We start from the raw sequence: 27626 nt of genomic DNA, 5'->3' as shown, positions 1-27626 counted from the left end.
CAACTACCCCCAGGAAGCCAAAGGCAGGCTCCCCCAGCAAAGCATCGCATCCTGTAGGAGAAGGGGTGAGCCCCAGGTGTCATGAGAGTGTTCAAGATTCAGGCTCAGAAGGTGCCGAGCCTCCAACTCTCCCTTGGTTCTGAGACCAGTGCAACCAGCACCCCTCTGCTTCACTCTCAACCTCTGTGACCACCCCCGTGGGTAGCAGGACTGCAGAACTGTAAGTGGGACTGGTACCTCCTCCACAGCCAAGACCAAGGGGTCACCCAGTGATGGGAGCTGTTTGCACATAGCTCCGCCAGGGCAAGGAGGCACTTCAGAGGTTCCTGGCTGGGAGCTGAAGGAGGGTCACAGACCGCTTCCTCACCAGAGGACCAAGGGAGCAACAACTAAAGCCCACTGAGGGCACAGCTCCCAGTGAGACAAAAATAAAAATACATTTCAGTGCTACTAAGATACTCCTGGAGTTCAAGGTCAGCTAGGAAGACTCTTGTGTAAAAGAAACAGCTAGAGCCAGGCATGGTGGCGCAGGCCTTTAATCCCAGCACTCTGGAGCCAGAGGCAGGCAGATTTATGGGCCAGTCTGGTCTACAAAGTGAGTTCCAGGACAGCCAGGACTACATAGAGAAACCCTGTCTCGGGGAAAAGAGAAAGAAAGAAAGAAAGAAAGGAAGAAAGAAAGAAAGAAAGAAAGAAAGAAAGAAAGAAAGAAAGAAAGAAAGAAAGAAAGAAAGAAAGGAAGGAAGGAAGGAAGAGAGAGAGAGAGAGAAAGAGAAAGAAAGAGGAGGAGAAAGAAAGAAAGAAAGAAAGAAAGAAAGAAAGAAAGAAAGAAAGAAAGAAAGAAAGAAAGAAAGAAAGAAAAAAAAAAAAGAAACAGGAGCTAGGCAGCCACCTCTGAACTGAAATGACCTTTTTTTCTATGGAGGGCCCTGACAGGAACATTTCTTCAGATGCTGACCAGCTCTGTGTGAAGTCTGCCTGGAACCCACTCCTCTCTCCTTAGAAGCTTCTGGGCCACGATGAAGACGCAGAGCTCATATGTAGAATAGTGGAAAGTTGGCCAAGGGTTTTAGCTGGAGAGGTGCAGGGTCCCTCTGACTTCTGTGTGAAAAACAGGTCAGAGAAGCAGCTATGATTCCAGCCATGAACAAAAGTATGTGTGTGTGGAGGGGGCAGTGTGGTGTGTGTGTGTGTGTGGTGTGGTGTGTGTGCGCTATGTACTGTGTAGTAGTGTGTGTGTGTGATCTGCAGTGTGGTGTGTGGTATGTGTGTGTATGTGTGCTGTGTAGTGGTGTGTATGTGTTCTGTGTGCTGTGTAGTGTGGTGCATGTGTGTGTGTGTGCTGTGTAGTGTGGTGTAGTGTGTGTATGTGTGTGTTTGTATATTTAGTGTGGTGTATTATGTGTATGTGTGTGTGTTTGTGTATTTAGTGTGGTATGTAGTGTGTATGTGTCTGTGTATTTAGTGTGGTGTGTGTGTGTGTGTGTGGTGTGCTGTATAGTGTGGTATGTAGTGTGTGTGTGTGTTTGTGTATTTAGTGTGGTCTGTAGTGTGGTGTGTAGTGTGTATGTGTGTGTGTGTATGTGTGTGTGTGTTTGTGTATTTAGTGTGGTGTGTAATGTGGTGTGTAGTGTGTATGTGTATGTGTTTGTGTATTTAGTGTGGTGAAATGTGTGTGTGTGGTGTGTGCTGTATAGTATGGTGTGTAGTGTGTGTGTGTGTGTTTGTGTATTTAGTGTGGTGTGGTGTGTAGTGTGTATGTGTGTGTGTTTGTGTATTTAGTGTGGTGTGGTGTGGTGTGTAGTGTGGTGTGTAGTGTGTATGTGTGTGTGTTTGTGTATTTAGTGTGGTGTGGTGTGGTGTGTAGTGTGTATGTGTGTGTGTGTTTGTGTATTTAGTGTGGTGTGGTGTGTAGTGTGGCGGGGGTGACTGTGCTTGAGCAGAACCTCCCGGAGATGGAGTGTAGGGAACTGATTCATCCTCATGACATCCTCTGACAGAAACAGCCCTTGGTGCTTGTATCTCAGTCCCTGTATTGGGTCCCGGTTTCCCTGGTGTCCTCACCCATCAGCATCTCTCAGTCAGTCCTACCGTCCTCTTCCTATTAACTGTTTTTGGCATACCATTAATCAGATTGGTTTCTGTCGCTTATAACCAAGTCATCCTAATTGCATTCAGAACCCTCGGGAAAATGGATGCCCCGCCAGCCCTCTCCCCTGGCCTTTAAGCTACGGTAATCATAATCCCACTGGGCCCTGTCCAGCCACCCATATAGTCCCCTGATCCAAATACATGCTCACCCTACTTGAGGACTTACATTGATCTTCATCCTCTCGATAATGTGAAAAGGCATATCTTGTTGCTCCTCTACATAAGCTGCTTTTCCAAAATCATGGCATAGATTGATCTGTCTGTCCATCCATCCATCCGTCCGTCCGTCCGTCCATCCGTCCATCCATCCATCCCAGGCTAGACACTACATCCAAGTACAGAACAAACAAACACTTAGCCATCCTCTGGCTTTGACACGTGACCCACATGTGAGGCTTTCTCATGATTCCTTTTATGTAAACTACGGATTGTTTAGGTCAGCCTCCTCTACAGTATCCTGATGGGACGCTTTAGAGACATACGAAAGTGTCATCTCCAGCTCCTTGTCTTCCAGGTGCTCATCACTGTCCTCCTGTGTCATCGCCACTATCATTCATGAAAATGTTGAATTCAGTAAGTGGATCCTTTCGCAAGAAGGCCGGTGACAGCAGGTCTGGAGAGGTAGTTATACATACAAAACCCACAATTCTCAACTCAAGCTGGGGAAGGGATGGTGTATTCTGGAGCCAAATATAAGTGATCATGCCTCAGGAATGCACATTTAGGTTACTCTGAGTTCCATTCTCTAACATGGTAATGCCGCCGTAGCATTTTATACTAACAGATCACTATCGGGTGCGTCGGTGGGAAATCTCTGCTACAGATGGGATGTTAACTGATGACATTTTGAGTTTTTAGGTTGTTAATATATTGGGAAAACGTTTCACCTGATAGTCACAAGGGTGTGTCAGACACAGAGGCAGACAAGGAACGGCCTGTGAGAAGACTGAAGATAACCCAAGATAATTTTTCTCCAGACCTGCAACATTCCATAGTCATTGAAATCCTAATCACTTGATCAGCCTCATAGACGCGTCTTTCTATGGAAGCTTTCATTCCTATGGCTCAGTCAATAAAGTGCTTTGCCATTCGAGACTGAGGGCTTGAGTTTAATCTCCCAGCATCCATAGAAAACCTGAGTGTGGGTGGAGCACCTCAGTGTTGGGGGTGAAAAAAAAAAAACCTAGAGAATCCTGGGGCTTTCTATACAGCTATTCTTGCTGAATTGATGAGCTCTGGGTTCAGTGAGAGCCCTAATTCAAAAAATGAAAGGGTGATAAAGATATCCAATGTCAACCTCTGAACACACACACACACACAGGTCATGGGAAGGCAAACAGCACACGGTTACAGTGGGGTTCCCATGTTTTCATAAGGGCCAGGACATGCACCATTGAGTGCCCCATGCTTGACTGGCTGTCTACTGGGAAGAGTGAGTCTAGGCAGCACTGTTCAGAAACCAGAGAGCAGCCCTACGGCTGAGCCGACCCTTGCTCGTGCCCCAAGACCACAACTAAACTCAATCCACAGCTTACAGTCACCTAGCTACGCAGCAGGCTAAGACACACTTCCTAAACGGTTTGATTTTATCCTCTTAGTAACTCTAAAAAACAGAGTGGTACCATCACAACCATCATCTTTGTCAGCATTATTGTTACTGCCACCTCTACCGTTACCAATAACAATCACAGCATCATCACCGTCTCTGTCATCTCCATCACTACCATCACTATTAGCACACCGCTTTAACCGTCATCACCAACATCATCACCAGCATCCCTTCCACTGCCATACCTGCCATCAGCACCATCACCATCATCATCATTACAACTATCACCATACCAGCACATGGACCCCGACCACTATCGCCATCCTCTTTGCAATTATCACCACGATCATGATCTTCATCTTTGTCACCGTTCCCATTGATGCTGATTCCCATTTTGCATGATGTCTGAGGGGCTCAGAAGGTTAAGTGACTTGCCCAAAATTGTCAATCAGTAAGTGACAACAATAGGGATTGAACTCAGATCCCATCCCTCCACCTGGATGGCTTAGGACTTAAGACTTCCATTCACATGGATCCCTTGTGGTGAGTGTTTCTCGTTAGATGTCCGAGTCACCAGTCGGAAGGTTGGATTCCTAACACTCTTTTCCCTTAAGGAAGCCATATGAATAGTCCTACCAGAACGATTCATAACAGCGAGAGGCAGAAGCAACTCAGAGGTCATCAACTGATAAAAGATAAACAAATGGTGGTATAGTCACACAGTGTGCTATAGCATTCAGCCTTGAAAAGGAGGAATGTGCTGATACATACATGGATGAACCATGGAAGGAAGCCAACCGAAAGGAGCCAGACACACAGAGTCTGTGACATTCTACATTTACGATAACCAGAGTGAGCAAAGGTTTTCAAGTCAGAAAGCAGCTTGGTGGTCACCCGCAGTGGGGGGAAAGAGATGGATGGGGTGGCTGATGGATACAGGGCCCTTTAGTGGGTAATAAAGATGTTCTAGAGCTGGATAAAGGTGGTGGTTGCATAAGACTGTGAACGTACCAAATGCCACTGAACTGTATGTCATAATAAGATGGTGAATTTTCGACTGTGTATTTTACCAAAGAGAAAACTCTCTGTCCATAGTATCTTTCCAACTGGTGTTAGGTTAAGTACTCAAAGAACAGTACTTGAAACGTGGTACTATCCCTACTTGTGAATTCTTAGCTATGTACCAAAAACCAATTGGCCTTTTTGCCCCTGGCCACTCTTGTTCCAGACCCCAATTTCTGGAGTACTTTATAGTTTGAACTATCTGGAAAGATGCCCCATGGTAAACACTAGCCAGGTCCTAGAAGTCACAAACAGTTTAAAGTTTCCATTGGTTTTCTTTGTGTTGTACAGTTTGGGAAAGCTGTCCTGTGGGTGAAGGTAAAGGCCCCTCTCTTTCTTTCTTTGATCAAGCAGCGCAAGACTCGGCTGGAGCGCCGGATTGTTGGTGCAACCAACCGATGGCGTTTTCCCCAAGACCATTTCTGCGGAGACCTGTTGGCACTCTCCCAGATGTGCAACACTTTGAATGTAGACCTTGACGAAGCTCTGAAGAACCCAGACAGGTAGGGAGGGTCAAACGGCCATGACAGAGTGACAGCCAAAATGGGAAGGGGAGGTGTTGATGACCAGACCAGGCTGACCAGACCATTCAGGACTGAAGCAGGCTTGTTGTAAGGAAGCTTCACTCGAGGACCAAACATAGGAATGGGCAGGGTCTGAAGAGACTCCTTGCTCTGGCCAGGTCTGTCAGTGTGACTAATCCTTTATAGATGAACTTCAGACCCTCACGGGATTCTAAATTTGTCATCCAGAGACCAAATGATCTTTGGGAAAAGTTCCAAAAAATAATGTTTGGATGTTTCCCATGGATTCCCATTTTCATCCATTCCCCTTCCCTCTCTCAGTAAGTAGTCTCAGCCTTGGACTAGACCATCACTTCTCCAAATTGTGAGTACTACCCGTCCAGGGGACCCAGCAATGGACCTTATTGCAGAAGGGTCCATTCACTTCCTGGTGCCTTTGCCCTGGCTTGATACCACTAAACTCTGAACTAGCAGTACCTGTCTTGTGGGTTATGGTTAAGTCTGGCTAAGCAAAAGCTGCCCCCTGGAGCAGTATCTGACATGGAAGATCCATGCTTGTTAAGAGACTGGTCAAATGTGACCGTTAGCCAGTGGCTAAACCTCACTCAGCCTCACTCTTCTCACCTGTAAAATGGGTACGATGGAAACTCCTTTGAAAACTCAATGGATAATTAAATCTGCTGCAAGATATCAGGGTATATTAGAAACTCTTATTATTAGTCTTACAAATAGTAGTAGGCTCTGAATAAATTGAGCATTTATCTTGGTGGAGTCTGCCCCAGCAGGGGTTGGGAAGGTGAATTTTCTTCCATGAACACAGATCACAATTCTATTCTGTGGTGGGAATCTATCCTTGGGGCTATGAAAAGCTCTTGGGAAGCACCACAAAGGTTCTATTTATTTTCCTGTTTATTTATCTTTTATATTGAGAGACAACATTTAACTTAGGTAATAAAGAATGTATTCTTAGTGACACCATTTACCTTCGGACACCAGGAGACTTTCTGATGTCACCTTCCAAGGCCAGTGTGTATAGAAGTGCCTGAAATAGCATTGCGTAGCACACATGTGTCTCCCAAAGCATAGACAGTTCCCCAGCCCTGCCCCATCAGTAAAGTCTTGTCCCTGTCTCCTGGGTTGTAATTGTGGCTTCCCCTACGTGGGTTCATTGTCAGCTTTGACAGAAGCCAGATCAAACTGTAGTAAATGTATCACACCAAAGGCCACTCAGCCCCTGGCTCCCCGTTCCCAGTTATTTTGGGTGTGTAGCCTGCTCAGGTCAGTGACCTGCATGCCATCCAGCTGGCCAGCTCGCCTTGTTGTGTCTATGGGTTTCTAGGGCATGAGGGACTCTGAGGCTGCTCACTCCTAAACACTGTGCAGAGTTAGGGGCTGAGAGACACGAAGTTGTTGACTCCTTCATCACAGTTCCAGTTTCTTATCTGCACACTGAATATGTTCTCCTGTGTGACACGAGTCCTGGAAAGACCTTGAACAGACACACTCAGTAAAAATAAGCCAAGCTGTCTTGGGGGACGGGGGCATTCTGGCACATGTGGGCACACTATCACTTACCCAAAAGAGGCTGCACAGGGATGGGGCTGCCCAGCCAAGACTTAAAGGAAGGGTCCTTACACTAAGGATCATGGCATGCTGGGAAATGAGCCCAGGGTCTGCCCTTCCTGGTCCTCTGGCTGGTGACCCTGGATGATGCTTTCCTTTCATCTGGTCTGCAATGCCAAGTCTGCATCTAGGTCGGGAAGGTCTTAAAAAGCAATGAAGATGGTATTAGGAGAGACCTTGCTATTCTATACGCATACAGTTCTGGGAGAGGGATATTAGGGCAAGCGACCAGGCTATAGGGGAAACAGGAGCAGATATCAGCCAAGTGTGGGCTCAGCTACGGTAGGCCCCACAGTCATTCACCTTTCTACTCTGCCCAGGCTTTTTGCTTGCTTGCTTGTTTGTTTGTTTTCAAGACAGGGTTTCTGTGGATAACCACCCTGGCTGTTGTGGAAATTTCTTTTTAGGCCAGGCTGGTCTTGAACCCATAGAGATCCACCTGCCTCTGCCTTTGAGTGCTGGGATTTGCTGGGATTAGAGGCTTGTGCCACCACACCCCGCCAGGCATCTTTGTTTTATAAGGGAAAGCTCTGAGACCAAGAGACAGATCCCAAGGCCATGTGGAAGCAAATGAAGGGTCTGAGACCCAGGTCTATGTGGTTCTGCCCAGTTGATCTGACTGGAGTCCCTGATACCGTGAGCATCAGTTAGCACTCTCACACATGGCTTTCCTGGATCCCCTTTCTCCTTCTTGATCATGGGCCACAACTTCAGGGGGCAGGTGCCAGCCTATGAGCCCATTACCATTGCTCCCTGCCACATCTTCACAGGGCATCTCTCCTCCTGCTGAGTGAAGGGATGTTGTGTGTACCAAAGACTCTACCAGTGAGCCTGCATCTTGAGGTCTACAAAGCACTTATAGTAAACAGCTATCACACCCAGGAGAGGCAGTGTGGCCATTTGGTCATCTGGCATCTCCTGCCTCAGCTGGTACTAGGGATGTTTGTGAGGCAGGTTGAGCTCATGGACAGTGTCCTGTGTTTTCCAAAACCCACTCCCGCCATTTAAGGTGATGGTCTGAACTCTTAACCCTGCCTGGCTCTTCTCAGACATGTCAAGTGATTGAGGGAAGGGCTGAGGGTGGCTGGGTCCAGTCAATCACTCCTAATGGAGTAAACAACTCAGGCTCCCAAGTGCCTTCCTGAGGTTGAGTCACTTGCAGCCACCTCTGACCTGGAAAGGGTGGCATGCTGTCACTGTTATTCCGGAAACAGGCTCCCACCCAAACCGCCTCCATGCACCTGGCTCGTGAGGGCTTCTGAATCAGTGGGAAACAGCGTTCTCAAGTGGACACTGGGTTACACAGACCAGATGTGGTCCACAAGCATCCCTTGGCTAGCTAGCTTTCTTGGGATGATCGTCTTCTGGGTATGTGACTCACATTTTAGTTTATTTCCACACTCTGCATGTGTAGTACATAGCGTCTGTGAAAAGCGTTACCAGGGGTGCTATTCATACTCAGACTCAGCTGACACTGACCAAACACATGCATGGTGACTTGTGCCAGGGTCACAGCAGTAAACAGGCACCCTGTCTGTTATGCAGAGGGCACAGGAATAGGCAGGCAAACAGAAGACATTGCAGGAGTTTTAATGGGACAGTCTTGGGGTGTATAGGGGATGAAGGTGCTAGCCCAGAGAAAGCAGCAATGAGTATTTTCCCTAGAGAATTAATAAGAGCCTAGGAGAGAGGCAGGAGAATCCTTAGCACAGGAATGGGGTCTGTGAGTTTGTGGGAACTGTGTTCATGAAGCCAGAAAGGGTTGCAGCAGAGTGGGGGGCACAAGGCAGTAGTGAGGCAGGGGCTTGTAGCTTTGAGTCTATAGGGACTCAGTGGTGGATCCCCAACAGGAGAGACAAGATCAGATCTGTGTGTTGTATGGGGTGTGAATCCAAGGAGGAAACTGCTGGAAGGGTGGGAGACAGGCAGTGACTGGGGACATAAGTCTGGAGAAAGGTGAGGAACGAAGGCAAAGATGCATGAAGGGGTTGCAAAGAGCATCTCATCAGATGGAGACACATGCTCAGAGGTGACAATGCCCAGGTGACTGGCTCGGGCACCTGAGGGTCCGTTTCCTGAAACAGAAACTCAGATAGAGGAACAAAGTAGGGTTTGAGCTAGCTGTGAAGTCAATTTTCAGATGTCCCGAGACTGGCAGCGTCTGACACCAGCTAATATCTTAGAAAAGAACGCTCTGTGCTCTTCCCCAGGAGATATCGAGTGAGTACCTACTGTATACCATTGTTTTAGAGATGTCCCAAAGGAACGTCTATTGCCATTCTACTGGTAAGCCTTGACCTCCTTGGCAAGTCAAGCTTACAGGCCGAAGTAGGGATCCGTGTTTTGGGGTCAACTCTCAGGAGAGTTGAGAAAACTGTCATAAGGTGATGTTTTAGGGATGGATGCTGTAAAGAGAGATGATGTGGGGATGCTCTAATGATTGATGTATATTGTGCGGATGGATGATGTAAGGATAGTGTATGGATGGCTGCTGTGGGGATGGATGGTGTAGGGACTGATGGTCTAATAAACTATACAGTGGGATGAGTTGTGGTCCAGTTTCTGAGCCCTGCCACGAAACACTATTGTAAAGTTGGTGAGCAATAGTAACCACATCGGGAAGAAGAAACGGGGAGCCCAGGTCACACAGCCAGACCAGCACCAATGCCAAAACCAGCTAGACGGAGCTCCATGACAATCTATCTGGTGCAGAAATTTAAGGTTGGTGGCCATTGTCCCTCTTTCTCCAACTCCTGGCTCACATAAGACATACAGAGCTTGTCACCTACACCTTTTATAACTTTTATAGTTAGCAAAATTTTTTTGACTTAATATTAACTGCTGTGTCTTCTGTTTGTGTTTCCGCTCAAGATTATGTATCTCAAAATTCCAGAAGCTTTTCTCTGAAAATATCATGAACAGTGGCACCCAAAGCGGGGAAGCAGGTGAGCGGTCACCAGTGGATTCAACCAGAGCTATGCTGACGTCATGGGCCTCCTATGGTCCCTGTGGAAGGGAACCAGCCATTGGCAGGTCTCTGTTCTGTAGACCACAATTCTCATGCACCGCAGTGTCTAACATGAGGCAGGTGCCTGTAAACAGTCTCCTATGTGTGACAAGTAGAACAACATACGCATACATATACGCATGTCCCGGTGGGTACATAAACGCAAACACACTGACGTCAATAAGTAGCCTGAGGGAAGTCTAAACATAGCACTCAGGAACAGGGCAACTGGGGTTTTGTCCCTTTGGGATTTAGCCAGTCATGACTGACATCAGCTTGACACTTTCCCCAAAGGACTTTCCTGTGATAGGAGCATAAATCAGAATAGGAAAAAGGTCCACTGAGCCAGGTGAGGAAAGTGGGAAGATACTGTAGTGGGTTTTTCCCTACCTCTTGTTATGCTGGAGACTGAACCTGGACCTCAAATATACCAGTCATGCACTCACCCACTGAGCCACGCCTCTACTCCAGCGTGAGCCTCTTAAAGGAGTTTTTCAGGGCTAAGCCCCACAGAATGGTTGCCCAAGGTCAGAGACAGCCTCTTTTCCAAGGGAAAGCTAATAACCTATTCTCGTCTGCCAACTCTAATGAGACCTTCTTACATCAAGGAGAAAAGATACCAGGATTGATTAGTGATGTCTGCCATGTAATGGCCACCTTCAAATTTAAGATTGATGTTCAGAGAGGAAGAATTCTGTTCCTTTCTATAGTCACCCCACATATATGGGGCTTTAAAAAAAAAAAACAGGCATAAACAAAATACCTGAGGTAGTCCAAGATATAACACGCAAACTCAGTTTCTTAACTTCGACATGAAACAATATCTTAAGTTCATAAATGAGAGTATCAGGGAGAGGACACAGGTACCCCAAGTCACAGAGTCAAGCTTTCTTGCCAAGAAAACAAGAAACAGCAAGTGGCCCTCTAGATCATGCCTGGTTTGGAATAACTGTCTCTTTCACCAGCCCCTCCTCCAGTTCAGTGCTAACAGTAAGAACAGAGTCAATCAGAGTCCTCCCACCCACTCCCCTCCTGCCTCACCATGGCCTGGCATCCTTGTGTCATTTACCTGCCCCTCTATCAAGGTCTCCTCTTAATCATCTATGACAGACACAGGACAGGATGCCCCACATAAAGCACTCCACAGTTTGCAAAGGGCTGTTTTAACAGGGCCATCTTACTTCAATATGAAGCCTCCTAAGAGAATTCACCCAAGAGGGTCCTAAAGAGCCTGAGTTAAAGGGCAGCTTATATGCCTTGGAAATCTACAACTTTGTCAACGGCTCTAGAAAAACTGATTGCCATAACACTGCTTGTGTAGTCCCCCTCAAAGCCAGCAAGTGCTTGGCCCCACACTACACTAAGACCTGGACAAGCCACTTGTCCCCATTGTCTGCTGAATGGCTACGACCGTTGTGGGAGAGACGATGTATCCTCAGGCAGCAATGTTCCTGAACTGACCAAGCATCCTTCTCTCTCTCTCTCTCTCCTCAGATGTGATCCTTGAATGCCTTGGCTTCAAGTGGGAACTCCACCACCCTCAGATCTTTCAGTCTGGGACCTTGGCCAAGCTCTACCTGACAGCCTTGATACAGAACACGAAAAGCTCCCAGAGGGAACTGGACAAGGTTCAGAAAGGTAGTCTCCCAGGGGACCTGGGGCGGGAGCCGCAGAGACCCTTGGCATTCCGGGAACCCAGCTTGGCCTATGGTCCCCGTTAATGACAAATCTTGTTCTGCAGTGTGAGCATACTATGTGTCCAGTCTGCTTCCTCATTCCTTGGAATGGTCCCCAAAGCCAGCCAGCATTCTGGTCATGGTAGGACTGCATTTCCAGGTCATGGAAGCAACGCCTTTCTCTGGAGCCAGCCAGGCCACCAGAGCCCCCAGTCACGGCCCCTCCCTGAGCCTGGAGTACATTCTCCTACCAGCCTCTGGCTTGGCATCGAGCCAAGTATATATGCTGCTGTGATGCTCCACAGAAGCGTGGAGGCCTGGGCCCCTTCTTATGATGTCTTTGCTGTCCCTAAGCACTTGCCCCATGTGCTCTAGAAAGGACTTCCACTCCTCTGTCTTCCCACAGCTCAGGTCAGGCCATTGACAGAGCCACCCACGCAGGCTCAGGTGACTTAGAGAGAGGGTATGCTGGAAAGTAAGAGAGCCCGAAGTGGGAAAGGGGAGCAGTGCTCATGTTATTTTTGATGGCTCCAGAATAGTGTCACTAACAGAAAAAACTTATTTCCTGCCCTTCTAATCCAAGACCCCTGCTGGTGGCAAGGCCTCGCTAAAGATATCAGAGAAGATGAGGTGACTATCACTGCTCACACACTGATAAGTGCCGGGGTCATCCATCTCCAGGGTGTTCCATGAAACAGTCACTACCCTCTCTATGCCTTTAGACGCCAGCAGAGCCTCCGTCCCAAGGCCACACACAGATCTCATAATCCTTGCTGTGGTTTTGTTGGGAATGTCTGTCCTTGGAGCTGTCCTGGAGTTGGCATAGACAAGGCTTCTGGGAAAGCTCTGGCGAGCTGAGCCCTGTAGGTTCCTGAGGCTTCCCATGGCTGCTCACCCTCTTTCTATCTCACACTGATGGGCTGCTGAACTTGGAGCTGGTGTTTATTGTCCGGGATGAAATCCAAAGGAAACAGCCTCTTCTGCTAAGCATACTCCAGCTCCCTTGATTTCCACAGACCTCAGGAACATGGCTAGTTTCCTATCGTGTCTGGGTGTCCCTAACATGGGGAAGTTTGAGCCTGTGTGTCTGTCTCTCACTCCGGCCTTAGCTGATACCGTTCTTTCCTTCAACAAACATTGGATGCTGTGCTTATACCAGGCATCTAGGGGGAAAGAACAACACCAAAATGATGATGAAATATAGTAAGTAGCATGATCCATTATAATACCAGCCGCCCCCTCCTGTGTGCCTACTGTGTGCAAGGCATTTGTGTGTAGTGTCATTTGCTTTTTGCAATAGGGCTGACTGATTGGCAAGACCATGCACACAGGAATCTAGGCCATCAGGTGGAAACAAAAGTGATCAAGTGCTAAGTAAGACCCGGCACTTAGTAGGTACACAGGGAGGCAAGGGTGATGCTTAGTGGGTAATTTATAAATATTTGCTGAGTGGGAATCTGAATACGGATAAACGTCGGGGGATAGTGAGGGGATGCTGTGGAAAAGGCACTTTTGTTGGCTCATCTTTCTGCAGCACCGCTTCCTCTTTGGCTCCCATATCGTGCACCTTGAGCTCTATGGTACTAGACCTATTTGTTTTGTCAATTCAGCTAATATTGACTCAGGGATAGTGTGTGAAAGACCGTGGCACATCCTTGGGTTGGTGCGGCTAGAGAGCCATCAATGTGCCTGTCCCGTAAGTATAAGAGCAGACTCGTGGTAAAATAGTGGGTTGTAGTAAGTTGGTCACAGAAGAAACAGGCCACGGGAGCGTCACACTACTCAGGGAAGCAAACTCAGACAGGAAAGTTTAGGACCTAGGAAAAAAGAGCAGTGGGGAGAAGTTGGCAGCCATGAAGTTCCTGGGATCACAGGCGAGGCTCTGACCTCCATGCATGCCTCCACAGGGCATGACCTTGGAGGCCTCCTCTGAGAGCCTCCGTTTAGAACAGCTCCGAGTTCATGGATTAGCTAGCAGCTCATTGGCCCAACCCATCCCTTCCCCCAGAACTCCTCAGTGGCAGGGATCCTCAATTTAAAACCCCTAGGGCGAAGCAACAAGAGCCACTGCGTGGGGCTTGTGAAGTGGCTCAGCAGGCAAAGGTGCTCGCCACCAAGGCTGACTATTTACTTCTGATCTCGGGGACCCCAGTGGTGAAAGGAGAGAACTGACTCCCACAGATGGTCTTCTGACCTCTGCATGTGCCATGGCCTGTCCCCCAACCAACCAATCAATAAAAGAATGGGACAACATTTTTTAAAAGAAGAGAGCCACTACATGGATGTCACAGCCCCACTCATCCTTCAGCAGGTGGCCTCTGTGTTCCCCATGGAGCCCAGGCACCAAGACCAATGATTGGGGCCCCCCTCGCCCTCAAACTGCTCACAGCCTAGATGGGGGCGAATGGAAGAGGACAGAAAGAGGGGCAGAGAAGGAGGCGTGGTAAACGTGGCCAGCGCAATGCAGGTTTTAGCCACTCATTTTGGCAGTGCTAATCCAGGCTGTGCACAGGGTGTGGGCGGGGCCTCGTTCTCCATCTCTGCATTTCCTTCACTAGCTCATCCATCCGGGAGGATCAAAAAAAGGTCTCCTGTAAAGAAGATCATCATTTCCATGAGGATCAATGACCCAGCAGTCACCAGAGTTGGTAATGTAACCCACCGTCATGTTCTGAGAAGGCCACTGAACGGCCCTCCCAGAGACAAAAAACGAACAGCAAAACACAGCATACAAGTGAGACCCGCTCCTCTTCAAGAGTACTGAGCAGGGACTGGAGAGATGGCTCAGTCGGTACCGAGCCTGCTGTGTGAACCTAAGGACCTGAGTTCTATCTCCAGCACTCAAGTAAAAAGCTAGATGTATGCACATCTGTAGCCCAAAGTGATGGGTGGGGTCAGGCAGGCAGATGTAGAACATCCCTGATCACTGACCAGCCAGCCTAGCCAAATTGATGACATCTAGGTTCAGCAGGAGACCCTGCCTCAAAAAAAAAAAAAAAAAAAAAAAAAAAAAAAAAAAAAAAAAAAAAACAGGTTGCAAGTGATTGACAAGATACTTGACATCAACCCCTGACCTTCACACATACTAGGGAAAATAGAGGGAAGCAGATCACTCGTAAAGATCAATGTGGCCACTGGTTTGGGAACAAGATACAGGAAAGGAAGGAAGTAGGAAGTAGAGGCTTCTCATGCCTGGGAGAAACAGAACTTCCCTACCGAGTACCCTACCTGTAGGCACAAGGATACCCACAGGCCTTTGCTTCTTTCCAAGCAGCACTTGGCCTGCCCCCTCCCCACTGCCCCCCACTGCCCCCCACTGTCCCCCCGCTGTCTGGGCAACAACAGCTGTAGAAGGTTCCTGCAGAGTGTTCAACCTCTCCCCAGCTTTCCCAATCAGTCATGTGTGTGAACACAGCACTCATGACATGCTCTGATGACACAGGTCTGCGGGTAGGTAGGTCAGGAGCAAATGCCCCAGGGCACTGGTACAGCTCGTGGTCCTCAGAGCGCACTGCAATCGCATAGCAATGCTGTCCTGGAACATGTTGCATTTGGAGGAGGCCCATTCCATCTGACCCCTCTAGCCAGGCAGTCTGGTTCCTAAATCATTAAATTATCTTGGCTCTTCCTAGGAATGCCTGTCCTTTCCTGAAGTTCTCAGACTCTAAGGGAAACCCGTCATTAAGCTCCTTCATAAATCTAGAGAAACAGTCCTGTGGGGTCATGGACCCCCAGATTAAGGGAAACCTGGGGAACATGCTGGCCTTGTGGTTATCTGTCACATGTACTCTGAAGGCAGACTCAAGGGAGCATCTTTATAGTGCAGATCGGATTTCCTTGCCTTCATCCTCAGCTTCTTCAGGAAGCTGTGGGTCTGAGGTGGTTACCTGACCAGGTAGGATCTGTACCAAAGTCAGCACTTCTCGACTTTCCTCCAATTATCTCCACCCCATCCCAGCTGCAAAAGTAGTGAGGCCCCCAGGTAGGCACACGAAGCCCATGCTAATGGGTTTCTCTCTGCTGCTGCCTCTTCAGCCTTCGCCCTGGCCCTGAAGAACCTCTACATGAAAGAGGTGGAGATGACCGTGGACAATGTGCTGGGCGTGTTGGCTTCTGCTCACATCCTCCAGTTCAACCGACTATTTCAAAAGTAAGGACAACAGGAGGGACAGGCCAGCCTGGGCAAACTGGGAGTATTCTTTGTGGCTTATTTCTTGGAGTTCCTCTGTACCAAACCTGACTTAGAGCCCAGAAAGGGACAACATGAAACTCACACAGATGCATGCAAGTGTTTTTTTAGTAGCCCCCGTTATTTTTGTGCATGTAGGCTAAGTGATTCTTGATTCATAGGAATGAATTACATAGGAATTACAAGTGGGGAAAAACTACCACAGAGAGAGAGTACGCTGCTATGTAAAGTGACGTCCCTCAAACCTGGCTTGCTTATGTGAAGTCACTCTGTGGTGTGATGACACTTCCTAAGGTATTCATTTGTGTGCCGCATGGAAATCCCTTTGTGGGATTTGTCTTTCTAGACTATCCTGTTCCTTCCTCAAGTGCCCATTTGGTCTTAAAGACAGGAATGGAGCTGAATTATGTGGCTGTCTGATTTTCTATGCAATTTGGTACAAAGACTTAGGGCAAGGATGATGTTCCTGGCTTGTTTAAACTTCTTGGGTCTCAGTGACTTTTATTTTGGGTTGTAGCTGACAAGGTCATACCGAATACCCCAGGCTGGCCTTGAACTAACAATCCTCCAGCCTCAACCTCCTGTGTGCTTGGATTGCAAGGCTACCCCACAGCTCTTGACAAGCCTCAGTTTGTCTGTATACATGAATGAGTATCCCACTCAAGACAACAGAAGACACCATCTGCTCTGATAAGGCAATAGGCTTTCTCCCAGGGAATCTGGAGGGATTAATTTTAGAGGCCACATACTCGTATTCAATGCAACTTGTTTCTGAGCAACTGAGGATTCTGGGGGTACCTGAGGATGCCTCAGGCCAGGCACTCTGCTAGGAGCTTCTTACAGGCTTATTGAGGGAGACAGGCGCTCCCCAAGCCAAGGATCTCAGGTGCTCTGAGGTCTGGAATGATAAGTAAGGGACAGAGTAAGAAGGATCTGGGGTCTGAGAAAGTCCTCCAGTGTGTCTGTGTGGCCAGAGGTCTGTGTAGCTATGCATGATGGGAGAGGAGCAGCTGCAGTCAGAGTCAGTGTGCGTGGTGTCTTGCAGTCGTCTAAGGAAGCTGGCCTTGACTCTTCCTAATGGGTGGGAAAGTCAGACAGTGCCAGAGACTCCCCAAACTCCTTATGTCATAGGTGACACCCACTTCAGCTCCATCTAGCCTGTTATTGGTTATTAAATTGGGGAGGTGCAACTTGCTCACTTGGATCATTTCTGAGCAGCTACTTCCCAGGCCCACATATTGGGAGAGTGGCTTCCCTCTGGAAGGGAGCCCCTAGCCACCTTCTGTCTCCATCCATCACCATCTTGTCTCCAATATTAGAAGCCCTATACAATAGCTAGAACCCTGTTCCTGGCTTATCTGCAGCTGGCCACGAATAGCAAGTCCTCTGTTCTTTTGCCTCCTGCCCCGCCTTATTCTGCGTGCCAGGGCAGGAAGAATGCTGCTTACAATGAGCCAAGCCTATTGACCTGTTCATGAGCCTAGGCAGGTGAGACCTGTCCCAGATTCTTCACATGACCTCAGTGAGCTTAGTATTCTAGGTCAGAGGCCAGAGCAGGTCTGCCACACAGCTGAGCCTGTGTTTGAGAAGCTGGTGGTACAATTGGCAGAGGTATGCCAGTCAAGCTTAAGAGTGTGGTGTGTGTGAGTATGTGTGCATACATACATGCTCATGTAGTAGGTCAGCAGTGCCCTGGGTCACTCTGATGCCACGGTAACTTCAGGCCACAGATGAGACCCTGCAGGTTATCTCAGCTGGAGTCCAGATTCATGAGAAACACACTGACGGCTGTTCAAGTCTGAATCACACATCCTGAGGGATCTTTGAGGCATGGGACCTGTGAACACATGTGTCACTCACCTAGTGATGTTGCATAGATTGATGTTTGCACTGGTACCTGGGCTGGGATCACAGCTGAGTTCATGGCCGTCACAGGGCGACTCAGGGTGGCTGGAGCAGAAGGAGAAGGGGAAAGTGAACCAGGAGTTTAGGATGAGGCTGGTCATATAGGACCTCAGAGGTGAAATCAGCAACTTTCTCACTTGGTTTAGTCAGCAGAGCATAGTGAGTGGTTAGCAGGAACCATTGTGTGGCGTGGGCATGGTACTTGAGGCTCGTGGGAAGCTGGTACTGAGGCAGAGCTGGGAGGCACAGAGGATCTGAGCTAAGTATGGGGAGCAGAGGGACAGGCCCAAGAAACATGAAGATGGGAACCAATGGGCTTGATAATCTTATGAACCAGAGGTGTTAAAACAGAAGGAAGGGAATTCTAATACGCCCTGGCAGAAATGAAGATATTCTAAAAAGACATTTGTGTCTCCTGGTCAGACTCTCAGAATATTGAAACAACAGGACACACAAAAGTAAAATTTTCCCCAGGAGCCTCACACTGAGAGAAGGAAAAGGCGCCAGGCAGAGGAGGAACTTGTCTTCCTGACAGAGAGTTCACATAGGTCCAACAACTTGTCATGTGACCACACAGGAGGCCACTAAAGCCCAGACAGTGATGGGCCAGTCATGGGCGGGGCAACATCTTGACTGTGGCTGCTTATACATGCATGTCCTTGGTCTTCTAATTAAACTTTAATTTCACATCAGGACCCCAAAGACAGGCTTGGGGATCTTGTCTCTCATCCCAATGTGAGCATACTGGATAAAATCTCCTTTTTTTTTCCCTGCTTTTAATTTAGCTCTTTTTTTTATTTAATATATTTTAAAATATTTTTATGTGTATTGGTATTTTTCCTGCATGTATGTCTGTGTGAGGGTGTCAGATCCTGGCATTACAGACGGTTGTGAGCTGCCAGGTTGGTGCTGGGAATTGAACCCTGGTCTCTGGAAGAGCAGCCAGTGTTCTTACCGCTGAGCCATCTCTCCAGCCTCTAATTTGACTCTTTTAATTGACTTATTGAGGATGGGTGACTGCACCTGGCTTGGGACACAGGTTGTGACCCTTAAGTTCAATAGCAAGATTACTACAGGCCTCAAATCTACTCAGCATGGGTTCTCCTGTGCTTAAGATCAAGCCCCAAGACATAGTCAGTTTCTCCGAGTCAGCGAGGCTATCCTAGAAACCGATGGTGGAGGGTCATACGGTCGTGACCGGGTACTTATTCATTCACTGGTTCTCAATTTTGCTTTAAAGTCACTACACAAAATAAAACAACTGGACACCTTAGTTTGTGTTTGTCGGAGAGAGAGATGGCGAAACTGAAACTTGCCCACCATAGCACCCTACGGCCTGACTTCAGGCCATCACATTCAGCTCTGAACATTCTAGCAGCTAAGGTTAGAGGACACTTGATGAGAGATATGAGATAGGAGTTAAGGTTACCTAAAACTTCAGAGCAACAAATGACTTTGTAGAGGCACAACGGTTGTGGATATCCTCAGTGCCCTTGGTGGTAGCCAGAAAGAAAATGCACGGTGAGCCCTGTTCTTTTTCACTTTGGCGAAGGTGTCAGAGCAAAACAGAAGTCAGGAAAGGCAATTCTCTAAGGTCATGGGCGTTCGGGAGCCCGCTGCTCGTTGGTCACTCTGACTCAATGACAAACATGTTTAGAATACATGGGACCAATTAGATGACTCAGAGGGAAAGAGTCATGCCACCAAGGCCAAGAACCCGAGTTTGATCCCTAGAACCCCCCCCCCCCCAAGGAGGGAACTGTCTCCTATAAGTTGCCTCTGAATCCACATGCCTGCCTTGGCACTCACACAACCACACACACACACACACACACACACATACATGTAATCAATAGTGCAAGACTCACTGGTTAGCTTGGAAGTGAATCTCAGCTGAGCTTGCAGTAATCTCAGAGTGATAGCAGCCTGAACGATGTCTGAGAGCTCTGTGGTGGCTGCTCTCTCTGTGCCTTCTTCCATTAAGTGAGCATGCCTCAGGCTTGAAAGGGACTTACTGTCAGATAAGAAGGTTGAGCCGCAGACACGTCCGAGGGGCCACCTTCCATGTGGCGCGGCCCGTGCCCTTCTACAGCTCCCTACTTCCAGCTCACTTCAGTTTCGAGCTTCCCTCTCTGCATAGTAACTCATCCCCACCCCCAACCACCTTGACTTTTCTGCTACAATCTGCGCATGCTCCTGCCCCAGACCTTCCCGCAAGCTTTTTCTGCTTTTTCTTCCCTCGGGATTCTGTCCTCTCCATCTCTGCCCCAGCCGCCTCTCCACCCTTGTGTTTCGGGCTCTAAATCCCACTCTTCGTTTCCGATTGCTTTTCAGATTTAAGCCCAGTCAGGCTCCCTCCTTTCTGCATTCCCACCGTACCAGATACTCTAGGTTGTTTAGTCCAAAGGTGTCCAACCTTTTAACACCAACACACAATGTCATCTACATATATGTTGAACCAGGGTTTGAACATATCTTTCCTAACCCCTAACCAACTGTAACAGCATGGTTATCTATCGGTTCAGGTGTGTACTTGGCAGGGTGTGTCTTCCCATTGGTCATTGGCCTTGTTTTTTGTACACCAAAGTCCTGGGCCAGTGCTAGGTACATGGTATATGATCAGTAAATAGGATTTTGTTGATAAACTGGTCAGTGGAAAACAGGTCTAGCTATGAGGAAGGACTGAGATATTCATCAGGAAGCTACTGCTAGAATCTACGTGTGGACAGAAAGGAATGATATTTGAGGCCACCTAGCAGCAAAGCAGGAAGAAAATGCCTTGGGCAGGAGGGCATCCACAGGCCATCTTGGCAAAGCCTGAGTTGTTAGTTTCTCTGGCTCCAGGCCACGGTGCCACTCCCTGCTGACAAGCCTGCTCAGTTGCCTTGTGAAGAATCTGGGCTCCCTCTGGCCTCACCTCCCTGCCTTAGCCCAGAGCTCCCATAATAGGTCATCTGGCTTTTGTCAAATCCCTAAAATAAGGGCCCCCTCCCCAGTGCGAGGTCTCTGCTGCTATCCTAGACTTGAAGAGAAGTCTCTGCTCCACCCCCACCCCACCGCTGCCGCCTCCTCCTCTGACAGCGCATGGGGGCAGCAGCAGCAGCATGGGGGCAGCAGCATGGGGGCAGCAGCTTTCTCTCCATAGGTGTGTCAACATGATGATGAACAGACTCGCACCAAGCACCATCAAGAACTTCTACTTGGCCGGCTGTAAGGTGAGAATGGCTGGGCAGGGCATGTGGGCCCCCAGGGTTGCCAGGGCTTCAAGAGCGCCCAGATCCTGAATGTCATCCCCCCGGCCTAACTCCAAAATATCTACCCAAAAGCATCAAGCCAAGAGTAGAAATGCTTAGCTTTGGAAAGTGGAGAGGAAGGAAGGAAAGAAGGAAGAGAGAGAGAAAGAAAGAAATTAGTTTTTAAAAGATGCATGGACAAGAAAATGGCTTAAAACACCTTAATCCCGGGATTTGAGAGAGGTAGCAGGGCTTTTCCCAGCAGAGCAGCAGATCCCTTCTAGAACATAGATGGAGTTGTGAGCTCTTGTACCACCTGAGCCCAGCCAGCTCAGTGTTGGGATGGTACTGCAGTGCAGTCTCCTTCTCAGGAGAGAGTAGACATGAAGAGGGATGGATGCACACTGCTCAGAGCAGTGCTGAAGGCCAGCGCTGACTCCTAAGCCTCACCTCCTGATCAACCCCCCCAGGCCACCCCAGCTACCGCTCACTATGACTAGTGGCACGCGCACACACACACACACACACACACACACACACACTATGAGAGAGGCGTGTTTCAGGATGACAGTTCACACATAACCAGCCTGTCATGGTGCTACAGCTAAGTACACCCTCAGTGTCTGCCAAGAACCACCTGGCTCTCATAGTCACTCCTCGGTACTGCAAAGTCATCTTGGTGACATCCTCGCATTCTGGTTGCCAGGTCTCAGAAAGACTTTAGCCTGGAAAACCCAAATCTCAGGGACATGAAAGATCTACCAAGACCCCTTCAAGATCCCCAATTTTAGGACTCCTCTCTCTTTCTCTCTCTCTCTCTCTCTCTCTCTCTCGCCTCCCTCCCCCCTCTCTTTCTCTCTCCCTCATTTTTATTCGCTCTTGGAGACTTTCATATAGTGTATTTTAATCCTATTCTCCCTATCCCCCAGCCCCTCCCTCACCCTGTCCTTTTCCCTAGACACCAAAGTCCGTGTCCTCTCTCTGTTAGCTAAAACCCACTGAGTACAGTCTGTGCTACCCTTATACTTGGCTCCCACTGGGGCCTGGTTGCCCCACCAGGGGCCACACGCTTTTGAAAAAAAGTTTCCCAGCAGATATAAATGGCCAATTGCTCCTTAGCTGGGGTGGGACTTGGTGCCCACTTCCCGTACAGTTCCTGTTTTAATTCTTGCTTCTAAACTGTATGCTGGGGCAGCCATTGAGCTCCGCATGAGTTATCCAGCCTCTCCCCCCACACCACCCCACACACCCCCAGACTTGCAGTAAGTCACTGAAGGCAGCCCAGGGCCTTCAGCATACAGGCCTCTGTTCAAGCAGCCTGAACAGTAAGTAGCTGGACCAGAGACCACAGAAAGAGATGGCACCTTGGAACCTCAGGTTCTCCATTGCTGACACAGGGATGGCTGGGAGCCGACCGCCTAGGGGTGGTTTAAAGCAGTGTGCTTCGATGCTCTAATGGTTATGAAGAGCCTCCACCACCCCAACCCTCCACCCTCACAACCTCTCCCCTTCACCGCCCACTCCCGCAACCCCCTGCGCAGTGTGTATGAAAATTGAGCACGTCAGCATGCAATGACACACCAAGCCAGCAGAGGGGACTGAGAGCCAGGCTTGCGTTATCTCATCATGCTTTACCTTCCTATCTGCCCCCTCAGTACAACGAAGAGCAGCTCACCTTGGCCTGTGAGAAGTGGCTGGAAATGAACCTGGTCCCTCTAGTGGGGACTCAGATCCACCTCCGACAGATCCCTGAACCTCTGCTGTACAAGGTGCTGAAGTCGCCCAGGTCAGAGCTGGTGTGCTGCCTCCAGGGTGGGTGTAGCAGGAAGCAGGGGCTGTAGGGGAAAGGAGTTGTCATCTTGGTAGTGGCCACACCCACACCATTGAACTTGTCCCAATTCCCTGCTCTCCTGGACAGCCAGGCCTTGGGTGGGAGCCAAAGCTCAGGGTACTACCTGTGGGGTCAGGAAGAAGGAGACCCTTCCTGCTCCTTCTAGGTAAGGACCTGCTGGCGTCAACCATCTCCCTACCTGCCTAGGGGAGAGAAGCAAAAGACTATTGCCTAAGCCATTAAAAATTAAAAAAAAAAATAAATAAATAAAAAAAGGCAAAAAAAGAAAAGAAAAATCTTACACCCCAAACAAGATTTCATCTCCAGTCCTGACTCCTTTGCTAAATATGTCTAAGCTTGGTTATCCAACTGCCTGCTTGGTCTTTCTGTCAAAGCTAAATACCCCAGCCTTCAGAGCTCCCTGACTTTGCTACACTCGTCTATCCTGACACAATGTCCTCAGAACACATTAGAACCTTGGGGGAGTCCTCTGGATGCAATGTTGACCTCACCTTGACCCCAAGGCCAATTCTGTTTCCAAACTGAGCACTCCACGGCGCCAGCGCCACCCCAAGGCCAAGTCTCCATCATCACTCACAGCCCATGGCAATGAAGACACCTCCAGCGTAGACCTTGCTTCTGGCTTTGATCCTTAGGTGCATAATCTAGCCACACCATCTCATGGTCTGACACAGCCCCACAGGGACCTTCCTCGGACTCTCCACAGAGGTGTAGCCACACTGTCTCATGGTCTGACACAGCCCCACAGGGACCTTCCTCGGACTCTCCACAGAGGTGTAGCCACACTGTGCATGTGTCCTCCTGCCTGCCATCCCTGTCCTATCCTGCCAAGCTGTCACCTCCTCTCTCTGTCTCCTCACAAAGCCATGGCTCTTAGCTGATGCCTAACATTTTACCAACACTTGCATCTCAGGAACTTGTTCTCTTTGGTATATAGCTTCCTTCATCTCAGACTATTTCCTTACATCACCTTCTAGAAATGAGATTGCCAACATGAAAGGACTGTTCCTAATTCCTCTTTTTTTTAAATATTTTATGTGCAAGTCTCAACCTTCAGGAAAAGCAAGACAAAAAGAAGGAAAAGCAAAAGAGAATTGGCTGTCAATGTGCAATGGTTTCCCTCTGACTACATTTATCCTAAGCTGAGTACAGCCCAGGCTGAAAATGCAGGGGCTGCCTTCACCATGGCTGTCCATCATTCACTGTTGGCTAATGTCATGTGATGACATCACATCACATGTCATGTGACGACATGGCTGCCATGTCAGTGTGGTTGCCCAGCGTCATAAGAAAGGGATACACCACACTTACCGCTCTTCGAGGAAAAGATCAAGACTTGAAGTTTGCCTTCTACTGAGTGGATTCTTACACCATCTCGGAATAGAAAACTCAATCAGACCTGGGCAGGTCCTGGGCTGAGGTTCCCCGTCCCAGGTGACTCTAGGTGTGTCAAACTGATGATAACAATGATCCAGTGCAACCGATAACTGAATGGCAGGTAGTCCTAAACTAAACCTTGAATTAGAGGAGAAAAACAGTAATGTTACTGGGAACAGAATTGGGGGAGTGATATCTGAGTATTACGACAATGGCAAGCTTCCTGAAGTTCATAACTGCCTTTGTCATATTTTTTTAAAAGAATGTTTTTCTTAGGAAACCATTAGTGATAGCATTTGAGATGAAGGAGCACTTGAACATAGCTTACTCCAATTCACAAGGGTGTTTGTGTGTGTGTACGTGTGTGTTTGTGTGTGTATGTATGTGTGTATTATCTGTGTGTGTCTGTATGTCTCTGTGTATATGTGTGTCTGGGCATGTGTGTCTGTGTTTGTATGTCTCTGTGTATGCACGTATATCTCTGTGTGTATGTCTATGCATCTATCTGTCTGTGTGTTTGTATGTCTAAGTGTGTGTGTACCTTTGCGTGTGTCTGCGAGTATGTATGTCTGTGTATGTCTGTGTATATGCATGTCTGTGTGTTTGTATGTCTATGTATGTATGTATGCCTGTGTGTGTGTGTCTGTGTGTGTCTAGATATGTGTGTATGTTTGTGTGTGTTTGGATGTGTAAGTCTGGGTGTATGTTTGGGTATATGTATGTCTGGGTTTGTGTATGTATGGGGGGGTCGTGTGTGTCTGTATATATATATATATATATATATATATATATATATATATATACCTAGCCTGAACAAGAGCCTAGCTCCTACCCCTATCAACACACACATACACACACACATACACACACACATACACACACACATACAATTGGTCTTGAGAGAATTGCTCCATGCTGAATCTTAACCTATCCCACAATTTAACTTTACCAAGCAATACCCAATGCCCTCACATTAACAGAGGCAGAGGGGAGGCAAAGCAGAGTCCTGGTATTGAAGAACCCCGTTATCTAAGAGGACCCTCAAAGCCAGTTCCAGAGCAGCAGCGCACTGTGAACCCCAGTCACTCTGGTTCCCTATGTTTTCCTCACCCTTGTACCCACCACCCTCCACTCCACCCTTCAACAGAGCAAAGGTCAGGGACTGGAGAACATGTAAACACGGGGTCCTTAGACATTACACAACGCCATCCATCCCTCCCTCGGAAAGTCTGAGCCGTCCAGCACTGGCAACGTTTCCCTGAAAAAGAGGGAAAAAAACATCTGACCACAGGCAGAACATTGGTGATGGCACTGGCCCGACAGCATGCCTCAGCAGGCAGTTCCAGAGCATTACGTGTCAAATGTCTAGACTTGCCAGCCTGGCAGACACAGGTGGAAACTGGGTCCTATCCTTCTGGCCCTCTGCAGGAGGCACCTGTGCAGATAGGCCAGGGGCTATTGGCTAAGGGCCTTCATCCTCAGTCCACACACCCTGAGGTAGACGCAGACTCAGGCAGGCAGTCCAGACTCCCCGCAGCCTCTTAGGTTGGCCTCACTCTTCAGTACCCACTGACTTCAAGGCAGCTCCTATCTGCTGTCCCATGCTGGAAGGGGGAGTCAGATGGATCCCAGGAGCTCACGGCTCATTCAGTTTAGTTCAGTCAGTGAGCACCAGGCCAGTGAGAGATTCCCCTCAGAAAATGAGGTAATCGAGTAACTGAGGAAGATACTGAATGTCAACTTCTGGCCTCTACCACGTGTGTATACATGAACACGTAGGGGTGTACATGGAGGAAGAGAGAGAGAGAGAGAGAGAGAGAGAGAGAGAGAGAGAGAGAGAGAGAAAATGTATAAATGTAACCAGGCTAGCGAAGTTCCTGTCAGGGCTTTTGTTGAGAAAGGTTGGTACCTCGTTTTTACTTCTAACCAAGAGGGAACACTTCCTCCAAGAACCTAGCATTTTTGCTAGGTGCTGACCTGCATGGTCACCCTCGCATTGCCCCAAACCCGACACTACAGTACATCAGAGAGCTGATGAGGATCTGGGCAGGGCCCCTGCTGGCTCCTGGACCCACATCTTGCCTCCAACATGGCACCTTCCCCAGTTCACCAAGTAAGCAAGGCCTCCAGAGAGAGTGAACCAGGCTGGGAGATTGTGTGAGCCCTGAGCAGGAAACATGGAAGTGGCCAAACTTGGGACCAGAGATGGAACATTTCTGGGCTCCACTCAGTTGACCTGCCAGCCACCCACTGTCGCTTGACCTCCAACCTGTGAGAAAGGCACAAGGATCAATAGTCTTTTCTCAGCAGAGCCCTCTGCCTCTGGGCTGTCCAGCATTCTCTCTCTGAAAGTCAGTAGAGCTTCACCTCGTTATCTTCTTTGGGTTTCACTTTCCATTTTGTAAACAATCTAGAGTAAAACCATATGCAAATATACACGGTATATTTTCCTGACCTCCTGGGCCTCTGGGCTTAATTTGTTTGCCTAGAATGTGGTTCTCAGTTCATTTTCCTTGTGAGGTCAGCACTAGGTGACCCTGTTCTCATAACTCCAATTTACAAAAACCTCACTCCAAGTTCTGCATTCTGGGAAGCCAAGCCCCAACAACTATCCAGTTCCCATCTACACAAAAGTGTGCCTTACAACAGGGGCCCCAGTCCCTCTGTCTCCAAGAGCCCCTGCTTCCTGCCTGTGACTCAGAGAATTTCAGAATCTCAGAAATTCCCTAAACAAAAGACATTGGTGAGATTGCTTAGCAGGTAGAGAGGGCTTGCTGTGCAAGTCTGGTGACTAGCGATCCATCCCAGAACCCAAGATCTGTAACTCAGGAATTTCTACAATGAGATGGACGATGGAGGCCAGAATGCTTGAGGACGGGCTAGCCTGAGGTATAAGGTGCAGCAGAAACAAGGGAGATGTTACCTCAGCAAAGTGCAAAGTGCAAGCTGTGTCCCCAAAGCTCTTCTCTGACTTCCACATACAGGTCAGAACATGTATGCACGTGTGCTTATATATAGCATGGAATGCACACACACTCACACATACACATACACACACTCACATATACACACATATACATACACATACATGCACACATACATACACACTCACATACACATATACATACATACACATGCACACATACATACATACATACATACACACACACATACATACTCACACACATACATACACACTCACATTCATATACACACATACATACACACCCATACATATACACACACACCACATACATGTACATATGTAACATTCTTTTTCTTTTTTTTTTTTTTTTTTTTTGAGACAGGGTTTCTCTGTATAGTCCTGACTGTCCTGGCACTCACTTTGTAGACCAGGCTGGCCTCGAACTCAGAAATCCGCCTGCCTCTGCCTCCCGAGTGCTGGGATTAAAGGCGTGCGCCACCACGCCCGGCCCATATGTAACATTCTTTAGACTAAAGAAGAAAGAAGACATGC

At 48.4% G+C, this 27626-nt stretch overlaps 1 protein-coding gene across 3 annotated transcripts in view; it reads left to right on the top strand.

The window, feature by feature from the left end:
* Positions 1 to 2: 2 nt before the first annotated feature.
* Btbd16 (BTB domain containing 16) overlaps positions 3 to 27626 on the top strand; it is a 49153-nt gene continuing 21529 nt past the window's right edge. Inside the window, exons 1-9 of one of the 3 annotated variants that reach the window (XM_021167862.1) lie at positions 3 to 220; positions 2666 to 2724; positions 5117 to 5265; positions 9781 to 9854; positions 11411 to 11554; positions 14151 to 14240; positions 15628 to 15742; positions 20832 to 20901; positions 22575 to 22705. In XM_021167862.1, the coding sequence (XP_021023521.1) occupies positions 2707 to 2724; positions 5117 to 5265; positions 9781 to 9854; positions 11411 to 11554; positions 14151 to 14240; positions 15628 to 15742; positions 20832 to 20901; positions 22575 to 22705 (791 nt within the window). In that variant the 5' untranslated portion in view covers positions 3 to 220; positions 2666 to 2706. Of the gene's footprint in view, positions 221 to 2665; positions 2773 to 5113; positions 5266 to 9780; positions 9855 to 11410; positions 11555 to 14150; positions 14241 to 15627; positions 15743 to 20831; positions 20902 to 22574; positions 22706 to 27626 lie in introns of all 3 variants that reach the window. The other 2 variants (XM_021167861.1, XM_021167860.1) reach the window with 2 other exon arrangements.

Source organism: Mus caroli, unplaced genomic scaffold (assembly GCF_978045245.1).
Source record: "Mus caroli unplaced genomic scaffold, Mus_caroli_1 scaffold_8, whole genome shotgun sequence".
Lineage (NCBI taxonomy): Eukaryota > Metazoa > Chordata > Mammalia > Rodentia > Muridae > Mus > Mus caroli.
The sequence above is the reverse complement of the archived record's forward strand: the minus strand, read 5'-3'. Positions and strand labels throughout refer to the sequence as shown.